Genomic DNA, 22,936 nt, shown 5'->3' on the forward strand with positions numbered 1-22,936 from the left:
CATTCATAACATTGAGAGCAGCTAGGTCAGCTTGCACAACAAATCAATCATAGAGCACCGGGTGAACTTCCAAGCAATACCGAAAAGAATCCAAGAATGGCGCATATAAATGCTATAACAACTGATTCTGAGAAAATTTTCGTACCTCTGATCCCTATCCAGAAGGATGCTAAAAAGGTGCAAGCAGAAGAGGCAGAAAAATCAAAGTTGGCAGAACCCGACTCGACTCGCCGAGTCCCATGCAAGGACTCGACGAGTCCACGACCTGTTGATAAAACCAACTGTCTTTTGAACCCTTACCGGCCTCCCTTGCCATTTCCAAGTCGAGCCATACCTGATGAGCAGATCAAAGGGTATAGAAAATTTATGGAGGATGTAAAGGCCCTCCAAGTGAACATTCCATTTGTTGAAACGATACTTCAAACGCCTAAATATGCATGTTTGCTTAAGGGTCTCTTTACAGCTAGAAAAGATATGGCTGAAGTCGCTGAATTAGTATTGAATGAGTTGCCAGAGAAGAGGGGCGATCCGGGTAGCATTACCATATCTTGTCAATTTGGAAATATAATTACCACTCGAGCGTTGACTGATTCGGGGGCAAGTGTAAATCTCATGCCATATTCTTTCTTCAAGAAGTTAAACTTGCCGGACCCGAAGCCTATCCATATGAAGATCCATCTAGCCGATAAAACGATAAAACATCCAATTGGAGTATGCGAAGATCTTCTCATCAAGGTTGATAAATTTGTTTTCCCTGCTGATTTCGTGGTGTTGGACATGGAGGAAGACCTTAAAGTCCCAATTATTCTTGGGAGACCATTCTTGAATACTGCAGGTGCTATAGTCGATGTGCACGAATCTACATTAACACTAAGAGTGGGCGATGATTCGGTAATTTTTAAAGCAGAGCAAGAGAAAAAGCATGAAGAGATAAGGAAAGATAAGACTTCCTCAATGGATTTGGATGACGAATTATTAGAAAGAGAAATTGCACTTTTGCAAGAAAGCAATCCAAATCAATTCATATCAGCCTTGGAAGACAATTTTGATGCTGAAGCAGATTTGAGGGAGATAGAGAAGATGTAAGAGGAAGCAGATTACCAGGAAGTCCATAGAAGTATTGAGAACGCATCGACTCGCCGAGTAGCATCTACTGACTCGACGAGTCCAAACGAAAAGTCAAGACCAATGGTGGATTTTGTCCTGCAAACTACGAGTACCCTTTCCAGACTTGATGTGCATATTTTGCTAGAGAAGTTACTTGAGGAAATTGAAGTTGTTAATGATGTAAGTGACTTTGAAAATGCCCATTTGGCTTATCTTGACACAATTGTGCAAAAGGATTTAGAAATTCAACATGACATCAAGGAAAGCTTGGAAGATGAAAAGACTATTAAGGTCTCGAATAGTGATTCACATCGCTCTTTTAATGAGTCACACATGCTTGATCGAAAAGCTATGTCAACCACAACCAAAAGGACCAAACCTCGAGCCCGAGTGGCTACTAATTATGAGGTGTTCGCTTTTGAACCACCAGATTCTTTAGTATGTGACGAAAGTGAGGAAGAATCTTTGATATCGAGTGATGATGAAGTGACAACTGAAAGGGCAATCAAGATAGACAAAGAAGAAGTACAAAAGATGGATCCAAAGAACGGGGTAAAGAAGAAGAAATGTGGAAAAAGGACAAGGTGTGAATCTGAAGACAATGCTAAAAGAAGAAGGAAAGAAGAATTGAGAAGGGCATATAAGAGAAAAATACATGCTTACAAAACAAAATACAAACCACAAAGGATTAAGCTTGGCATCCTGATGAAGGACAACGCAGAAACGTAGAGCGGGGAGGAGTCCAGCTAAAGTCTCCTAAAAAAGAAGCGCTTGACGGGAGGCAACCCGTTACGAGAGTTTGCTTTCTTTTTCTTTTCTCATTTTCTTTTTGTTTTTGTTTGGTTTTCTTATGATTTTTCTGTCCAAATCTTCCTATTTGTCTATAAATGATTGTTTGAGGACAAGTAAGGCCTGAGTGTGGGGTGTGGTAAATTTAATAAAGTTTTTTGGGAGAAAATTTTCATTTTTTTAACAGCTTAACAGACTCGCCGAGTTAGTCCACTTACTCGATGAGTCCTTACGTAACAAGAAAAATTGACCCGCGGCATGACTCGCCGAGTCGGTACCCCTACTCGACGTGTCTATATTATTTACTGAAAAAAAATTTACAATTCGGTAAAATTAGGGTTTTAACCCTAATTGAAACATCACTTTCATTCTACACAATAGCCGACACCACACGCCGTGCCAAAGTGCTCTCAAGCTCTCATCTTCATTCTTCTCTTGATTTCTCCAAAATCTTCACACAAGGTAATGATTTTCACTCCTAATTCTGTTAAAGGTTCAACCTTTAGATGTTATATGGTCTTAATTTCTGAAAAAAAAACGTTTTTGAAAATACATGATTTCTAGGGTGTTTAAATTTGACATGTTTTGTTAGTTTTTGTTCGCAATGGTTATGAATTAGTGTTTAGGATACCTTCGTGGAAAAACCCTTGAGATAAATTTAGAGTTTACATGACTCAATACAGTTCAAACCACAGCAAGACCCGATGTGTTCATCGGACTCGCCGAGTCTGTCATTGACTCGACGAGTCCAGTCGTGTTTGTCAGGATTTATGTTTTGATGTTTTCTGTATTTTGTGGTTTGTTTGTGTTGTTTGTGTTATTTTGCAGGAACATGTCTTCCAGAAGGGGTCAAAGCTCCCGTGGGAACCAAGAATCCCATCCTTGGTTAAACTTTCCACGAATCAATTTCGAATCTACAATGAGGAAGTGGAGGAAGAGGTTGGAAGAATTGAAAAAAAAGGAAATCCATGTCTCAAATGCAATTGATTGGGAGTGGCTTGGACGAGTGCGTTATGAGGAATAGTTAGCCCCTTATTTGGTCAAAACATTTACGTATAATGGGGTGTCAATAACCTGTGACGGATGGAACCGGTTATTCAGAATTCAATAGTCGGTGTACCAGGAATTGTGTTGGGAATTTTTCTCCACCATTTCTTTTCGTGGAGGAAACGATTATTATAGTCCGGGGAACATTGCATTTTGTCTCGGTGGGGAATACTGCCATTGTAGTATGGTGGAGCTGGCTTGGAGGTTGGGAATTTATGACCAACAATTGGTCAACACTGGTGCATTTGGTACTTTTCTTGAACATTGTCACCAAGCTTTTCCGGATGGTGTCAAGGGTCCTATTTGGTGAAGCACTATTGATAACAAGGTTTACATCCCCAAATCCGCTCAAGAGGGGAGCATTAGATCACCCACCCACCGGCTAATTCATCGCCTCATCTCAAGTACGATCAACATGCGGAAAGACGATGACAAGGTTCCTAACCTTGATGTGTTTTATTTGTGGAGTATTATTACTCCCAATACTTTTTGCAGTCTCCCATTTTGCATGGCATCCTATTTATCCGAGGGAGCAGTCAAGGACAGGAAGACTTCCAAAATCAATGGCGGGATGTTTGTGAACCGCCTAGCAAGATCGTATGGGTTGATGAACGCGGGAGCATGGGATATGTTGACGGAGGTTCCGACCCTGCCTTTTGGTATTATGCTTTATAGGAGGGCAAGGATAATTGAAGATTTTGGTGGAGGAACCTTTGCCATTCCTCATGATGATCCGGTGATAGCACCCGAGGAGCCGGGTAGGCGAGTGAGAAGACGCCAAAGAGAAGACCATGATGAACCACCGGTAATCCCGGTTGATGATGAAGTACCAATGGATTGGTACAATGTTGAGATGCGCCAGTTACAAAATGATTTGGCTAGGGGGATCAATTTTAGTAACCAATCACACATCCAATTGTTTAATCACTTCCAACTTCCGCATATTGATGGAGGAAATTATCCGTATATTCACACATGGGAGGAGTGGATAGAGGCGAGAAGAAGTGGAGCGAGTGGAAGCGGGGCGCGGGATGATGATGGAGATGATGATGAGGAGGAAGAAGAAGATTGAATGATCCTTTTTATTTTTATTTGGTTGTGTTGAAAAAAAAATTATTTGTTTGTTTTTGTTTGATTTTGTTTGGACAAGTAGTTTAGGATTTATGTTTGGTGTGTTTTTCCTTTTTATTACATGTTTGTTTTAGTCTTTTCAGAATCTGGATAAAGGGTTTGCATGGAAAGGGTCTCCAGAGTGCTAGAAGTGTCGATTTTAGGCGGGAGAGAATGGAGTCCGAGTTTAGAGTCCGGTCAAGAAAAGAGTTGGAAATTGTCTAAATACTGAAGGAAAAAATGGAAGAGTCTCGATTTATTAGTTTCCCAACAAATCAGAATCAACTTTGGAGGAGAATATAAAAATTTTCCACCCAGCGATGGACTCGCCGAGTGCACTTACTGACTCGACGAGTGCTAGTGTAATTTCACGGTTTCTGCCTTTTCGCGCTACAACTCGGCGAGTCACATACCGCACTCGACGAGTTGATATGAATTTCACTTCTTTAGCTTATGACTTGATGATTATTTCACACGGCGATTGGCTGCACTTTTGAAGAGTCATTCCTGAAGATTTCCGAGAGTCTTCCCTGTATTTTTTTTAGAGCTATGAACCACATGATATATGACGCCCAAGGCATGGATGAGCTGTTCCCATGCCAAAGTCAGCTGAAGATGGAGCTAAAAAGAAGAAATATCAACCTCGCCACTACTATCCCAGGGGAGTTTGTTCCAATTCCCTCTTTGCTTTTGTGTTTTTCTTTATCATGCATAGCATGCAATGGGGACATTGCATTAATTAAGTGTGGGGTAGGGGGTTGGTTATATTAGAATCTTAATTTGGGCTTAATTTTAAAAATTTTGCATTAAAATTGCTAGGATTAATTCAGAAAATTATGGTAAAAGCAATTAGGATTCATGCTAGTATTATGTTTTATGATTCTATGAGGACCCAAATGTTTAGTTGAGCCAATATATGTTATAATGCATTTGTGGCCTCCCTTATTCTAGTGAAATCATGGAACAAAAACACAACCTCGCTTAGTTTGAGGGTCGCAATATGTTTAGCATCGTGTACCCGAAATCTATCCAAGAAGGCTTGTATCTTAACCAATAAGGGTTGAAGTTAAGCACCCCTGCTTAAGCATGTAGGTATTAAGTGAAAAAAAAAGAGTGTGATACATGTAAAAAAAAGAAGAGAGAGATAATTACATGAAAAAGTTATAAGAATTTTAGGAGCAATCAAAGTATGAAGATCAAAAGATCAAAATTCTAAAGAAGTTCAAAAGTTGAAGATACCAAAAATCAAAAAGGTGATGAATTCAAAGTACAAATTTAAGATCAAATATCAAAGAAAGTGAAGAATCCAAGAGCTCCATTATGGTATCTAAAAGTTGTAATTCTCTAGATTATGTATGCTTGGGTAGCTTTACAAAAATACCTTGAGGTTAAAAAAGTTTTCTGAGGATTGATTCGGAGGGATGCATAAAATGAGCGTTGTTCGAAAGAAGTGGGCAAGTGTTTATGAGGATTGTGAGTATTTAGACTATGGGGGTTCCTTAGGAAAACGTTTAGACACAAATGCATGCATTGAGGTCTTCGCATAATGGCTGGGTTTGATTAGGATTGTTTTATGTGATTTTAGTATGTTAAAAATTCAGTTTTGCTTGGGGGCAAGCAAAAGTCAAGTGTGGGGTAATTTGATATGTGCATATTTAGTCATATATTTTGTATAAGAATATTAATACTTTTTGACTATTTTAATGCAACTATGGAACAAAAGATGCTTAATTACGTTTAAATTATATTTTCAGTTCATAAGAAGTGCTCGGAAGCAAAAGGAAGCAGGAGAAGCTGTCGGGAGCTTGGGAATCAAAGAAAGAAGAAAAGAGCCAAAAACCAAGAAGGACTCGGCGAGTTGACCGTTGACGCGACGAGTTCCTACGAACATTCTCGAAGCAGAAGAGTCCATGCCTTGCCGTACACGGGGATTTAATGAGAGACTCGACGAGTCAGTCCCTGGACTCGACGAGTCGCCTCTAATCTATAAAAAGGGTCTTTCAGATCGATACAAGACTTTAGAGAAGAAATCCTTGGAGGAGAAGCTATGATTAGAAGACCTGCTAAGGTGCTGGAAACCAGAGAATCAACCCTAGATCCAGAAGAATCAAGGCAAATTCAAATCCATTCTTACTTATTCTTTAAGTTGAACTATGTTTGAGCTACTTGACTTCGTTTTTTATCTTAGTTTTACTGTAATCATTAGCTAAAACTATTATCTTCTGTTTAGGATAGATGACTTTATGATTATGGTATGATTTTATGGTTGGATTACTTTAATTTGGTGATTATGTTTTGTTAAGCTTGTTAAAGAACCTTATGTGTTAATTATAACTATTCTTCTGTTAATTAACCAGTATATTAACTTGTATGACCATCTCTTAATTGCTAATATCATATGATTTATGTGAAAACATTGTTATATGCCTAGGAATAGCGAATGTGAAACTAGGGTTAATAGAGAATATGTAAGTTAATGTGTGAGATTGTGTGACGAACCATCAGCAAGAGGTTAGTTGAATGACCAATTTAATTAACCACTACAAGTCTTACTTAACCCGAATCAATAAACTAGAAAACCTGTTAATTTAACCAACTGGCCACTGTTTGAATTGATTTGTCTTCTAAGGATTAGTAATAGCGAACGTGAACCTAATCACACTAATTGGTAGCCAATGAAAAGTTAATCCATTGCACTTGCCATAAAATCAACCATAGGAATAAAGGATTCAAAACCTAAACAAAATTTTTCTTTATTATTGAATTTAGTTGATCTTTGCTTGCTTAGTTGGTAGTTTAAGTTTTAGTTAATTGTTTAAGTTTCTAGTATTGCAAAACTAGAGAAAACCCTTCCTTTTATTATTTGGTTTTTAGATAATTCTAGTAGTTAGTTTAATTTGCCGTTCCCTGTGTTCGATACACTGCTTGCTTAATTATACCACCAATTGACAGGTACACTGCCTTTTGTGTGTTAAATTTATATTTAAAAAGTAGGATTAAAACTAGTTGGTTTTACACACATCAAGTTTTTGGCGCCGTTGCCGGGGAACGGTTCTAAAATTTAATTTGATTACTAGTGTTATCGATCCTTTGTGTGAGATTTTTCTTGCACAAAGTTACTGTTTTAAGTAAATTTAGTATTAGGATTGATTTTCAGTTTTTAGCCTTTAGGAATTTCTGTTTAAATTTTTTTTTCTGTTTAGGCAGTGAACTCGCCGAGTCCCTACGAACAGACTCGACGAGTCTGTAGCTGAAACAGTAAATTTCGTTTTTATTTTATTTTTGTTCTTTTTACGCATTTTTCTTGTTTTGGTTGCAGGTATTACATGACCCGAGGATCCAACACACCTTTGGTTCCTCCACTTGAAGACCCAGAATCCGCACTTAGGAAAAACAAAGACAAAGTACTTGAAGACACTAACCCGCCAAAGAAATCACCGTTCAAGGACCTCAAATCAGTCGTTGGGAAGAAAAAGAACAAGAAAGCAGGTGAGTCTAGCATCCAAAAGAACGAATGAATCAACCTTGGAAATCTTGGAGACGATACATTCCACAAAGAAACTGAATTTGAGTACGAGTATAATTCCGAATACGAAGAAGGAAGCGATCTAGAAGGAGAACTTGACAACACCATGGCTAACATCGATGAAGTTCCCATGGGAGAATGGAATAAGATGATACGTGATGATACCGGCCCAGGACTTGTGCAACCCGCAATCCCCGCGACTGCCACCTTTGAACTCAAAGGCCACATACTAGCTCAACTTAAGGAGATCCCATTCTACGGGAAAGATCACGAGGACGCATACAAGCACTTAGACGAGGTCAACGACATTGCCGACTACTTCAATGTTCCAAATGTGGGTCGCGATACCGTTCTGCTTCGTATGCTACCAGTCGCGTTTAATGGAGCTGCGAAAGATTGGCTCAAATCACTCCCTCCAGGATCCATCACCACTTGGGACAAGATGAAGGAAGAATTCATTGATAAATTTTGCCCTCCTTCAAAGATAGCCAAGTTGAAGAAAGCCATAGAAAACTTTGAGCAACAAGCTGGAGAGTCCTTATACGAGGCGTGGGAGAGATACAAAGGTTTACTAAGGAATTGACCACATCATGATCTTAATAGCCAACAAGAAGTCTCCATTTTCTTTGATGGAGTGAATGTGACCACAAGGCAACTTCTTGACTCGCAAGGACCGCTCACGAAGAAGGCACCCCCGGTGATAAAGCAACTAATTGAAGAATTCTCTAAACACTCTGGAGAATATCATAACCCAAGGAATGAACTAAGTCGGGGGGTGGTGAACTCAGTTAATGATAGCATGGCAACAATGATGGCTAAACTAGAGAGTTTGGATCGCAGAATGACTAAGATGGACCAATCCATCCACGCTATCCGGGTAGGATGTGACAATTGTAACGGGCCTCACCTTACTAGAGATTGTGATTTGGACGAGAATGGGAACCGGAAAGCACAAGTGTGTTATTCAAGTGGTGATAGGTACGATGACAATTGGCGAAAACCCAAGATGGAATGGCTCCCGTATGATGAGTACAAAAAGGCAAAGGAGGAAAAATATAAGCAAAAAGAAAGGGGCTTTTATCAAAAAGAGGAACCGGTGCTAGAGAAGAAATCTGATTTGGAAGAAATATTCACAAGATTTGTAGCCGCATCTGAGAAAAGGCATAATGATACCGATGATGCAATAAACGAACAACGAAATATGTTAAGGGAGCAACAAGGCATGATTAGAGAGCATCAAACTATGATGATAGATCAACAAGCTATGCTTAGGAATCAGCAAGCTTCCATTCATAACATTGAGAAGCATCTAGGTCAGCTTGCACAACAAATCAATCATAGAGCACCGGGTGAACTTCCAAGCAATACCGAAAAGAATCCAAGAATGGCGCATATAAATGCTATAACAACTGATTCTGAGAAAATTTCCGTACCTCTGATCCCTATCGAGAAGGATGCTAAAAAGGTGCAAGCAGAAGAGGCAGAAAAATCAAAGTTGGCAGAACCCGACTCGACTCGCCGAGTCCCATGCAAGGACTCGACGAGTCCACGACCTGTTGATAAAACCAGCTCTCTTTTGAACCCTTACCGGCCTCCCTTGCCATTTCCAAGTCGAACCATACCTGATGAGCAGATCAAAGGGTATAGAAAATTTATGGAGGATGTAAAGGCCCTCCAAGTGAACATTCCATTTGTTGAAACGATACTTCAAACGCCTAAATATGCATGCTTGCTTAAGGGTCTCTTTACAGCTAGAAAAGATATGGCTGAAGTCGCTGAATTAGTATTGAATGAGTTGCCAGAGAAGAGGGGCGATCCGGGTAGCATTACCATATCTTGTCAATTTGGAAATATAATTACCACTCGAGTGTTCACTGATTCGGGGGCAAGTGTAAATCTCATGCCATATTATTTCTTCAAGAAGTTAAACTTGCCGGACCCGAAGCCTATCCATATGAAGATCCATCTAGCCGATAAAACGATAAAACATCCAATTGGAGTATGCGAAGATCTTCTCATCAAGGTTGATAAATTTGTTTTCCCTGCTGATTTCGTGGTGTTGGACATGGAGGAAGACCTTAAAGTCCCAATTATTCTTGGGAGACCATTCTTGAATACTGCAGGTGCTATAGTCGATGTGCACGAATCTACATTAACACTAAGAGTGGGCGATGATTCGGTAAATTTTAAAGCAGAGCAAGAGAAAAAGCATGAAGAGATAAGGAAAGATAAGACTTCCTCAATGGATTTGGATGACGAATTATTAGAAAGAGAAATTGCACTTTTGCAAGAAAGCAATCCAAATCAATTCATATCAGCCTTGGAAGACAATTTTGATGTTGAAGGAGATTTGAGGGAGATAGAGAAGATGTAAGAGGAAGCAGATTACCAGGAAGTCCATAGAAGTATTGAGAACGCATCGACTCGCCGAGTAGCATCTACTGACTCGACGAGTCCAAACGAAAAGTCAAGACCAATGGTGGATTTTGTCCTGCAAACTACGAGTACCCTTTCCAGACTTGATGTGCATATTTTGCTAGAGAAGTTACTTGAGGAAATTGAAGTTGTTAATGATGTAAGTGACTTTGAAAATGCCCATTTGGCTTATCTTGACACAATTGTGCAAAAGGATTTAGAAATTCAACATGACATCAAGGAAAGCTTGGAAGATGAAAAGACTATTAAGGTCTCGAATAGTGATTCACATCGCTCTTTTAATGAGTCACACATGCTTGATCGAAAAGCTATGTCAACCACAACCAAAAGGACCAAACCTCGAGCCCGAGTGGTTACTAATTATGAGGTGTTCGCTTTTGAACCACCAAATTCTTTAGTATGTGACGAAAGTGAGGAAGAATCTTTGATATCGAGTGATGATGAAGTGACAACTGAAAGGGCAATCAAGATAGACAAAGAAGAAGTACAAAAGATGGATCCAAAGAACGGGGTAAAGAAGAAGAAATGTGGAAAAAGGACAAGGTGTGAATCTGAAGACAATGCTAAAAGAAGAAGGAAAGAAGAATTGAGAAGGGCATATAAGAGAAAAATACATGCTTACAAAACAAAATACAAACCACAAAGGATTAAGCTTGGCATCCTGATGAAGGACAACGCAGAAACGTAGAGCGGGGAGGAGTCCAGCTAAAGACTCCTGAAAAAGAAGCGCTTGACGGGAGGAAACCCGTTACGAGAGTTTGCTTTCTTTTTCTTTTCTCATTTTATTTTTCTTTTTGTTTGGTTTTCTTAGGATTTTTCTGTCCAAATCTTCCTATTTGTCTATAAATGATTGCTTGAGGACAAGTAAGGCCTGAGTGTGGGGTGTGGTAAATTTAATAAAGTTTTTTGGGAGAAAATTTTCATTTTTTTAACAGCTTAACAGACTCGCCGAGTTAGTCCACCTACTCGATGAGTCCTTACGTAACAAGAAAAATTGACCCGCGGCATGACTCACCGAGTCGGTACCCCTACTCGACGTGTCTATATTATTTACTGAAAAAAAATTTACAATTCGGTAAAACTAGGGTATTAACCCTAATTGAAACATCACTTTCATTCTACACAATAGCCGACACCACACGTCGTGCCAAAGTGCTCTCAAGCTCTCATCTTCATTCTTCTCTTGATTTCTCCAAAATCTTCACACAAGGTAATGATTTTCACTCCTAATTCTGTTAAAGGTTCAACCTTTAGATGTTATATGGTCTTAATTTCTGAAAAAAAAAACGTTTTTGAAAACACATGATTTCTAGGGTGTTTAAATTTGACATGTTTTGTTAGTTTTTGTTCGCAATGGTTATGAATTAGTGTTTAGGATACCTTCGTGGAAAAACCCCTGAGATAAATTTAGAGTTTACATGACTCAATACAGTTCAAACCACAGCAAGACCCGATGTGTTCATCGGACTCGTCGAGTCTGTCATTGACTCGACGAGTCCAGTCGTGTTTGTCAGGATTTATGTTTTGATGTTTTCTGTATTTTGTGGTTTGTTTGTGTTGTTTGTGTTATTTTGCAGGAACATGTCTTCCAGAAAGGGTCAAAGCTCCCATGGGAACCAAGAATCCCATCCTTGGTTAAACTTTCCACGAATCAATTTCGAATCTACAATGAGGAAGTGGAGGAAGAGGTTGGAAGAATTGAAAAAAAGGAAATCCATGTCTCAAATGCAATTGATTGGGAGTGGCTTGGACGAGTTCGTTATGAGGAATAGTTAGCCCCTTATTTGGTCAAAACATTTACGTATAATGGGGTGTCAATAACCTGTGACGGATGGAACCGGTTATTCAGAATTCAATAGTCGGTGTACCAGGAATTGTGCTGGGAATTTTTCTCCACCATTTCTTTTCGTGGAGGAAACGATTATTATAGTCCGGGGAACATTGCATTTTGTCTCGGTGGGGAATACTGCCATTGTAGTATGGTGGAGCTGGCTTGGAGGTTGGGAATTTATGACCAACAATTGGTCAACACTGGTGCATTTGGTACTTTTCTTGAACATTGTCACCAAGCTTTTCCGGATGGTGTCAAGGGTCCTATTTGGTGAAGCACTATTGATAACAAGGTTTACATCCCCAAATCCGCTCAAGAGGGGAGCATTAGATCACCCACCCACCGGCTAATTCATCGCCTCATCTCAAGTACGATCAACATGCGGAAAGACGATGACAAGGTTCCTAACCTTGATGTGTTTTATTTGTGGAGTATTATTACTCCCAATACTTTTTGCAGTCTCCCATTTTGCATGGCATCCTATTTATCCGAGGGAACAGTCAAGGACAGGAAGACTTCCAAAATCATTGGCGGGATGTTTGTGAACCGCCTAGCAAGATCGTATGGGTTGATGAACGCGGGAGCATGGGATATGTTGACGGAGGTTCCGACCCCGCCTTTTGGTATTATGCTTTATAGGAGGGCAAGGATAATTGAAGATTTTGGTGGAGGAACCTTTGCCATTCCTCATGATGATCCGGTGATAGCACCCGAGGAGCCGGGTAGGCGAGTGAGAAGACGCCAAAGAGAAGACCATGATGAACCACCGGTAATCCCGGTTGATGATGAAGTACCAATGGATTGGTACAATGTTGAGATGCGCTAGTTACAAAATGATTTGGCTAGGGGGATCAATTTTAGTAACCAATCACACATCCAATTTGATGGAGGAAATTATCCGTATATTCACACATGGGAGGAGTGGATAGAGGCGAGAAGAAGTGGAGCGAGTGGAAGTGGGGCGCGGGATGATGATGGAGATGATGATGAGGAGGAAGAAGAAGATTGAATGATCCTTTTTATTTTTATTTGGTTGTGTTGAAAAAAAAAATTATTTGTTTGTTTTTGTTTGATTTTGTTTGGACAAGTAGTTTAGGATTTATGTTTGGTGTGTTTTTCCTTTTTATTACATGTTTGTTTTAGTGTTTTCAGAATCTGGATAAAGGGTTTGCATGCAAAGGGTCTCCAGAGTGATAGAAGTGTCGATTTTAGGCGGGAGAGAATGGAGTCCGAGTTTAGAGTCCGGTCAAGAAAAGAGTTGGAAATTGTCTAAATACTGAAGGAAAAAATGGAAGAGTCTCGATTTATTAGTTTCCCAACAAATCAGAATCAACTTTGGAGGAGAATATAAAAATTTTCCACCCAGCGATGGACTCGCCGAGTGCACTTACTGACTCGACGAGTGCCAGTGTAATTTCACGGTTTCTGCCTTTTCGCGCTACAACTCGGCGAGTCACATACCGCACTCGACGAGTTGATATGAATTTCACTTCTTTAGCTTATGACTTAATGATTATTTCACACGGCGATTGGCTGCACTTTTGAAGAGTCATTCCTGAAGATTTCCGAGAGTCTTCCCTGTATTTTTTTAGAGCTATGAACCACATGAGATATGACGCCCAAGGCATGGATGAGCTGTTCCCATGCCAAAGTCAGCTGAAGATGGAGCTAAAAAGAAGAAATATCAACCTCGCCACTACTATCCCAGGGGAGTTTGTTCCAATTCCCTCTTTGCTTTTGTGTTTTTCTTTATCATGCATAGCATGCAATGGGGACATTGCATTAATTAAGTGTGGGGTAGGGGGTTGGTTATATTAGAATCTTAATTTGGGCTTAATTTTAAAAATTTTGCATTAAAATTGCTAGGATTAATTCAGAAAATTATGGTAAAAGCAATTAGGATTCATGCTAGTATTATGTTTTATGATTCTATGAGGACCCAAATGTTTAGTTGAGCCAATATATGTTATAATGCATTTGTGGCCTCCCTTATTCTAGTGAAATCATGGAACAAAAACACAACCTCGCTTAGTTTGAGGGTCGCAATATGTTTAGCATCGTGTACCCGAAATCTATCCAAGAAGGCTTGTATCTTAACCAATAAGGGTTGAAGTTAAGCACCCCTGCTTAAGCATGTAGGTATTAAGTGAAAAAAAAGAGTGTGATACATGTAAAAAAAAGAAGAGAGAGATAATTACATGAAAAAGTTATAAGAATTTTAGGAGCAATCAAAGTATGAAGATCAAAATTGTAAAGAAGTTCAAAAGTTGAAGATACCAAAAATCAAAAAGGTGATGAATTCAAAGTACAAATTTAAGATCAAATATCAAAGAAAGTGAAGAATCCAAGAGCTCCATTGTGGTATCTAAAAGTTGTAATTCTCTAGATTATGTATGCTTGGGTAGCTTTACAAAAATACCTTGAGGTTAAAAAAGTTTTCTGAGGATTGATTCGGAGGGATGCATAAAATGAGCGTTGTTCGAAAGAAGTGGGCAAGTGTTTATGAGGATTGTGAGTATTTAGACTATGGGGGTTCCTTAGGAAAAAGTTTAGACACAAATGCATGCATTGAGGTCTTGGCATAATGGCTGGGTTTGATTAGGATTGTTTTATGTGATTTTAGTATGTTAAAAATTCAGTTTTGCTTGGGGGCAAGCAAAAGTCAAGTGTGGGGTAATTTGATATGTGCATATTTAGTCATATATTTTGTATAAGAATATTAATACTTTTTGACTATTTTAATGCAATTATGGAACAAAAGATGCTTAATTACGTTTAAATTATATTTTCAGTTCATAAGAAGTGCTCGAAAGCAAAAGGAAGCAGGAGAAGCTATCGGGAGCTTGGGAATCAAAGAAAGAAGAAAAGAGCCAAAAACCAAGAAGGACTCGGCGAGTTGACCGTTGACGCGACGAGTTCCTACGAACATTCTCGAAGCAGAAGAGTCCATGCCTTGCCCTACATGGGGATTTAATGAGAGACTCGACGAGTCAGTCCCTGGACTCGACGAGTCGCCTCTAATCTATAAAAAGGGTCTTTCAGATCGATACAGGACTTTAGAGAAGAAATCCTTGGAGGAGAAGCTATGATTAGAAGACCTGCTAAGGTGCTGGAAGCCAGAGAATCAACCCTAGATCCAGAAGAATCAAGGCAAATTCAAATCCATTCTTACTTATTCTTTAAGTTGAACTATGTTTGAGCTACTTGACTTCGTTTTTTATCTTAGTTTTACTGTAATCATGAGCTAAAACTATTATCTTCTGTTTAGGATAGATGACGTTATGATTATGGTATGATTTTACGAGTTGATATGAATTTCACTTCTTTAGCTTATGACGTTATGATTATCTTCTGTTAATTTTTTTTTTCTGTTTAGGCAGTGAACTCGCCGAGTCCCTACGAACACACTCGACGAGTCCGTCGCTGAAACAGTAAATTTCGTTTTTATTTTATTTTTGTTCTTTTTACGCATTTTTCTTGTTTTGGTTGCAGGTATTACATGACCCGAGGATCCAACACACCTTTGGTTCCTCCACTTGAAGACCCAGAATCCGCACTTAGGAAAAACAAAGACAAAGTACTTGAAGACACTAACCCGCCAAAGAAATCACCGTTCAAGGACCTCAAATCAGTCGTTGGGAAGAAAAAGAACAAGAAAGCAGGTGAGTCTAGCAGCCAAAAGAACGAATGAATCAACCTTGGAAATCTTGGAGACGATACATTCCACAAAGAAACCGAATTTGAGTACGAGTACAATTCCGAATACGAAGAAAGAAGCGATCTAGAAGGAGAACTTGACAACACCATGGCTAACATCGATGAAGTTCCCATGGGAGAATGGAAGAGAAGGATACGTGATGATACCGGCCCTGGACTTGTACAACCCGCAATCCCCGCGACTGCCACCTTTGAACTCAAAGGCCACATACTAGCTCAACTTAAGGAGATCCCATTCTATGGGAAAGATCACGAGGACGCATACAAGCACTTAGACGAGGTCAACGACATTGCCGACTACTTCAATGTTCCAAATGTGGGTCGCGATACCGTTCTGCTTCGTATGCTACCAGTCGCGTTTAAGGGAGCTGCGAAAGATTGGCTCAAATCACTCCCTCCAGGATCCATCACCAGTTGGGCCAAGATGAAGGAAGAATTCATTGATCAATTTTGCCCTCCTTCAAAGATAGCCAAGTTGAAGAAAGCCATAGAAAACTTTGAGCAACAAGCTGGAGAGTCCTTATACGAGGCGTGGGAGAGATACAAAGGTTTATTAAGGAATTGACCACATCATGATCTTAATAGCCAACAAGAAGTCTCCATTTTCTTTGATGGAGTGAATGTGACCACAAGGCAACTTCTTGACTCGCAAGGACCGCTCACGAAGAAGGCACCCCCGGTGATAAAGCAACTAATTGAAGAATTCTCTAAACACTCTAGAGAATATCATAACCCAAGGAATGAACTAAGTCGGGGGGTGGTGAACTCAGTTAATGATAGCATGGCAACAATGATGGCTAAACTAGAGAGTTTGGATCACAGAATGACTAAGATGAACCAATCCATCCACGCTATCCGGGTAGGATGTGAGAATTGTAACGGGCCTCACCTTACTAGAGATTGTGATTTGGACGAGAATGGGAACCGGAAAGCACAAGTGTGTTATTCAAGTGGTGATAGGTACGATGACAATTGGCGAAAACCCAAGAAGGAATGGCTCCCGTATGATGAGTACAAAAAGGCAAAGGAGGAAAAATATAAGCAAAAAGAAAGGGGCTTTTATCAAAAAGAGGAACCGGTGCTAGAGAAGAAATCTGATTTGGAAGAAATGTTCACAAGATTTGTAGCCGCATCTGAGAAAAGGCATAATGATACCGATGATGCAATAAAAGAACAACGAAATATGTTAAGGGAGCAACAAGGCATGATTAGAGAGCATCAAACTATGATGATAGATCAACAAGCTATGCTTAGGAATCAGCAAGCTTCCATTCATAACATTGAGAAGCATCTAGGTCAGCTTGCACAACAAATCAATCATAGAGCATCGGGTGAACTTCCAAGCAATACCGAAAAGAATCCAAGAATGGCGCATATAAATGCTATAACAACTGATTCTGAGAAAATTTTCGTTCCTCTGATCCCTATCCAGAAGGATGCTAAAAAGGTGCAAGCAGAAGAGGCAGAAAAATCGAAGTTGGCAGAACTCGACTCGACTCGCCGAGTCCCATGCAAGGACTCGACGAGTCCACGACCTGTTAATAAAACCAGCTGTCTTTTGAACCCTTACCGGCCTCCCTTGCCATTTCCAAGTCAAGCCATACCTGATGAGCAGATCAAAGGGTATAGAAAATTTATGAAGCAAGTAAAGGCCCTCCAAGTGAACAGTCCATTTGTTGAAACGATACTTCAAACGCCTAAATATGCATGCTTGCTTAAGGGTCTCTTTACAGCTAGAAAAGATATGGCTGAAGTCGCTGAATTAGTATTGAATGAGTTGCCAGAGAAGAGGGGCGATCCGGGTAGCATTACCATATCTTGTCAATTTGGAAATATAATTACCACTCGAGCGTTCACTGATTCGGGGGCAAGTGTAAATCTCATGCCATATTCTTTCTTCAAGAAGTTAAACTTGCCGGACCCGAAGCCTATCCATATGAAGATCCATCTAGCCGATAAAACGATAAAACATCCAATTGGAGTATGCGAAGATCTTCTCATCAAGGTTGATAAATTTGTTTTCCCTGCTGATTTTGTGGTGTTGGACATGGAGGAAGACCTTAAAGTCCCAATTATTCTTGGGAGACCATTCTTGAATACTGCAGGTGCTATAGTCGATCTGCACGAATCTACATTAACACTAAGAGTGGGCGATGATTCGGTAAATTTTAAAGCAGAGCAAGAGAAAAAGCATGAAGAGATAAGGAAAGATAAGACTTCCTCAATGGATTTGGATGACGAATTATTAGAAAAAGAAATTGCACTTTTTCAAGAAAGCAATCCAAATCAATTCATATCAGCCTTGGAAGACAATTTTGATGCTGAAGGAGATTTGAGGGAGATAGAGAAGATGTTAGAGGAAGCAGATTTCCAGGAAGTCCATAGAAGTATTGAGAACGCATCGACTCGCTGAGTAGCATCTACTGACTCGACGAGTCCAAACGAAAAGTCAAGACCAATGGTGGATTTTGTCCTGCAAACTACGAGTACCCTTTCCAACTTAATGTGCATATTTTGCTAGAGAAGTTACTTGAGGAAATTGAAGTTGTTAATGATTTAAGTGACTTTGAAAATGCCAAGTTGGCTTATCTTGACACAATTGTGCAAAAGGATGGAGAAATTCAACATGACATCAAGGAAAGCTTGGAAGATGAAAAGACTATTAAGGTCTCGAATAGTGATTCACATCACTCTTTTAATGAGTCACACATGCTTGATCGAAAAGCTATGTCAACCACAACCAAAAGGACCAAACCTCGAGCCCGAGTGGCTACTAATTAAGAGGTGTTCGCTTTTGAACCACCAGATTCTTTAGTATGTGACGAAAGTGAGGAAGAATCTTTGATATCGAGTGATGATGAAGTGACAACTGAAAGGGCAATCAAGATAGACAAAGAAGAAGTACAAAAGATGGATCCAAAGAACGGGGTAAAGAAGAAGAAATGTGGAAAAAGGACAAGGTGTGAATCTGAAGACAATGCTAAAAGAAGAAGGAAAGAAGAATTGAGAAGGGCATATAAGAGAAAAATACATGCTTACAAAACAAAATACAAACCACAAAGGATTAAGCTTGGCATCCTGATGAAGGACAACGCAGAAACGTAGAGCGGGGAGGAGTCCAGCTAAAGACTCCTAAAAAAGAAGCGCTTGACGGGAGGAAACCCGTTACGAGAGTTTGCTTTCTTTTTCTTTTCTCATTTTATTTTATTTTTGTTTGGTTTTCTTAGGATTTTTCTATCCAAATCTTCCTATTTGTCTATAAATGATTGCTTGAGGACAAGTAAGGCCTGAGTGTGGGGTGTGGTAAATTTAATAAAGTTTTTTGGGAGAAATTTTTCATTTTTTTAACAGCTTAACAGACTCGCCGAGTTAGTCCACCTAATCGATGAGTCCTTACGTAACAAGAAAAATTGACCCGCGGCATGACTCGCCGAGTCGGTACCCCTACTCGACGTGTCTGTATTATTTACTGAAAAAAAAATTACAATTCGGTAAAATTAGGGTTTTAACCCTAATTGAAACATCACTTTCATTCTACACAATAGCCGACACCACACGCCATGCCAAAGTGCTCTCAAGCTCTCATCTTCATCCTTCTCTTGATTTCTCCAAAATCTTCACACAAGGTAATGATTTTCACTCCTAATTCTGTTAAAGGTTCAACCTTTAGATGTTATATGGTCTTAAATTCTGAAGAAAAAAAAAACCATTTTTGAAAATACATGATTTCTAGGGTTTTTAAATTTGACATGTTTTGTTAGTTTTTGTTCGCAATGGTTATGAATTAGTGTTTAGGATACCTTCGTGGACAAACCCCTGAGATAAATTTAGAGTTTACATGACTCAATACAGTTCAAACCACAGCAAGACCCGATGTGTTCATCGGACTCGCCGAGTCTGTCATTGACTCGGCGAGTCCAGTCGTGTTTGTCAGGATTTATGTTTTGATGTTTTCTGTATTTTGTGGTTTGTTTGTGTTGTTTGTGTTATTTTGCAGGAACATGTCTTCCAGAAGGGGTCAAAGCTCCCGTGGGAACCAAGAATCCCATCCTTGGTTAAACTTTCCACGAATCAATTCCGAATCTACAATGAGGAAGTGGAGGAAGAGGTTGGAAGAACTGAAAAAGAAGGAAATCCATGTCCCAAATGCAATTGATTGGGAGTGGCTTGGACGAGTGCGTTATGAGGAAGAGTTAGCCCTTTATTTGGTCAAAACATTCACGTATAATGGGTTGTCAATAACCAGTGACGGATGGAACCGGTTATTCAGAATTCAAGAGCCGGTGTACCAGGAATTATGCTGGGAATTTTTCTCCACCATTTCTTTTCGTGTAGGAAACGATTATTATAGTCCGGGGAACATTGCATTTTGTCTCGGTGGGGAATACCGCCATTGTAGTATGGTGGAGCTGGCTTGGAGGTTGGGAATTTATGACCAACGATTGGTCAACACTGGTGCATTTGGTACTTTTCTTGAACATTGTCACCAAGCTTTTCCGGATGGTGTCAAGGGTCCTATTTGGTGGAGCACTATTGCTAACAAGGTTTACATCCCCAAATCCGCTCAAGAGGGGAGCATTAGATCACCCACCCACCGGCTAATTCATCGCCTCATCTCAAGTACGATCAACATGCGGAAAGACGATGACAAGGTTCCTAACCTTGATGTGTTTTATTTGTGGAGTATTATTACTCCCAATACTTTTTGCAGTCTCCCATTTTGCACGGCATCCTATTTATCCGAGGGAGCAGTCAAGGACAGGAAGACTTCCAAAATCAATGGCGGGATGTTTGTGACACGCCTAGCAAGATCGTATGGGTTGATGAACGCAGGAGCATGGGATATGTTGACGGAGGTTCCGACCCCGCCTTTTGGTATTATGCTTTATAGGAGGGCAAGGATAATTAAAGATTTTGGTGGAGGAACCTTTGCCATTCCTCATGATGATCCGGTGATAGCACCCGAGGAGCCGGGTAGGCGAGTGAGAAGACGCCAAAGAGAAGACCATGATGAACCACCGGTAATCCCGGTTGATGATGAAGTACCAATGGATTGGTACAATGTTGAGATGCGCCAGTTAGAAAATGATTTGGCTAGGGGGATCAATTTTAGTAACCAATCACACATCTAATTGTTTAATCACTTCCAACTTCTGCATATTGATGGAGGAAATTATCCGTATATTCACACATGGGAGGAGTGGATAGAGGCGAGAAGAAGTGGAGCAAGTGGAAGCGGAGCGCGAGATGATGATGAGGAGGAAGAATAAGCGGAGCGCAGGATGATTATGGTAAATGCAATTAGGATTCATGCTAGTATTATGTTTTATGATTCTATGAGGACCCAAATGTTTAGTTGAGCCAATATATGTTATAATGCATTTGTAGCCTCCCTTATTCTAGTGAAACCATGGAACAAAAACACAACCTCGCTTAGCTTGAGCGTTGCAATATGTTTAGCATCGTGTACCAAAAATCTATCCAGGAAGGCTTGTATCTTAACCAATAAGGGTTGAAGTTAAGCATCCCTGCTTAAGCATGTAGGTATTGAGTGAAAAAAAAAGAGTGAGATACATGTAAAAAAAGAAGAGAGAGAGAATTACAAGAAAAAGTTATAAGAATTTTGGGAGCAATCAAAGTATGAAGATCAAAAGATCAAAATTCTAAAGAAGTTCAAAAGTTGAAGATACCAAAAATCAAAAAGGTGATGAATTCAAAGTACAAATTGAAGATCAAATATCAAAGAAAGTGAAGAATCCAAGAGCTCCATTGCGGTATCTAAAAGTTGTAATTCTCTAGATTATGTATGCTTGGGTAGCTTTACAAAAATAACATGAGGTTAAAAAAGTTTTCTGAGGATTGATTCGGAGGGATGCATAAAATGAGCGTTGTTCGAAAGAAGTGGGCAAGTGTTTATGAGGATTGTGAGTATTTAGAGTATGGGGGGTTCCTTAGGAAAATTTTTAGACACAAATGCATGCATTAAGGTCTTGGCATAATGGCTGGGTTTGATTAGGATTGTTTTATGTGATTTTAGTATGTTAAAAATTCAGTTTTGCTTGGGGGCAAGCAAAAGTCAAGTGTGTGGTAATTTGAAATGTCCATATTTAGTCATATATTTTGTATAAGAATATTAATACTTTTTGACTATTTTAATGCAATTATGGAACAAAAGATGCTTAAGTACGTGTAAATTATATTTTCAGTTCATAAGAAGTGCTCGGAAGCAAAAGAAAGCAGGAGAAGCTATCGGGAGCTTGGGAATCCAAGAAAGAGGAAAAGAACCAAAAACCAAGAAGGACTCGGCGAGTTGACCCTTAACTCGACGAGTTCCTACGAACATTCTCGAAGCAGAAGAGTCATTGCCTTGCCGTACACGGGTATTTAATGAGAGACTCGACGAGTCGCCTAATCTATAAAAAGGGTCTTTCAGATCGATACGGGACTTTGGAGAAGAAATCCTTGGAGGAGAAGCTACGATTAGAAGACCTGCTAAGGTGCTGGAAGCCAGAGAATCAACCCTAGATCCAATTTTGAGAAGAATCAAGGCAAATTCAAATCCATTCTTACTTATTATTTAAGTTGAACTATGTTTGAGCTACTTGACTTCGTTTTTTATCTTAGTTTTACTGTAATCATGAGCTAAAACTATTATCTTCTGTTTAGGATAGATGACGTTATGATTATGGTATGATTTTATGGTTGGATTACTTTAATTTGGTGATTATGTTTTGTTAAGCTTGTTAAAGAACCTTATGTGTTAATTATAACTATTCTTCTGTTAATTAACCAGTATATTAAGTTGTATGACCATGTCTTAATTGCTAATCTCAGATGATTTATGTGAAAACATTGTTATACGCCTAGGAATAGCGAACGTGAAACTAGGGTTAATAGAGAATAGGTAAGTTAATGTGTGAGCTTTTGTGACGAACCATCAGCAAGAGGTTAATTGAATGACCAATTTAATTAACCACTACAAGTCTTACTTAACCCGAATCAATAAACTAGAAAACCTGTTAATTTAACCAACTGGCCACTGTTTGAATTGATTTGTCTTCTAAGGATTAGTAATAGCGAACGTGAAACTAATCACACTAATCGGTAGCCAATGAAAAGTTAATCCATTGCACTTGCCATAAAATCAACAATAGGAATAAAGGATTCAAAACCTAAACAGAAGTCTTCTTTATTATTGAATTTAGTTGATCTTTGCTTGCTTAGTTGGTAGTTTTAGTTTTAGTTAATTGTTTAAGTTTCTAGTCTTGCAAAACTAGAGAAAACCCTTCCTTTTATTATTTGCTTTTTAGATAATTCTAGTAGTTAGTTTAATTTGCCGTTCCCTGTGTTCGATACTCAGCTTGCTTAATTAT

General features: G+C 39.4%; 1 protein-coding gene and 2 non-coding genes across 3 annotated transcripts; 1 reads left to right on the forward strand and 2 right to left on the reverse strand.

Moving 5' to 3' along the window:
* Positions 1-366: 366 nt before the first annotated feature.
* On the forward strand, positions 367-1,086 carry LOC145110970 (uncharacterized). Its single transcript, XM_079047275.1, has one exon. It carries the CDS (start codon positions 367-369, stop codon positions 1,084-1,086), a length of 720 nt encoding a protein of 239 aa, XP_078903401.1.
* Positions 1,087-8,069: 6,983 nt separating this feature from the next.
* Positions 8,070-8,176, reverse strand: LOC145118006 (small nucleolar RNA R71). Its single transcript, XR_013712992.1, has one exon. It is a non-coding gene; the product is annotated as a small nucleolar RNA R71 (small nucleolar RNA).
* A 7,859-nt stretch (positions 8,177-16,035) lies between these two features.
* Positions 16,036-16,142, reverse strand: LOC145117979 (small nucleolar RNA R71). The gene has a single exon (XR_013712968.1). It is a non-coding gene; the product is annotated as a small nucleolar RNA R71 (small nucleolar RNA).
* Positions 16,143-22,936: the final 6,794 nt, after the last annotated feature.

This window comes from Lactuca virosa, chromosome 5, assembly GCF_052849685.1.
Source record: "Lactuca virosa cultivar CGN04683 chromosome 5, Lactuca_virosa_CGN04683_v6, whole genome shotgun sequence".
Classification (NCBI taxonomy): Eukaryota; Viridiplantae; Streptophyta; class Magnoliopsida; order Asterales; family Asteraceae; genus Lactuca; species Lactuca virosa.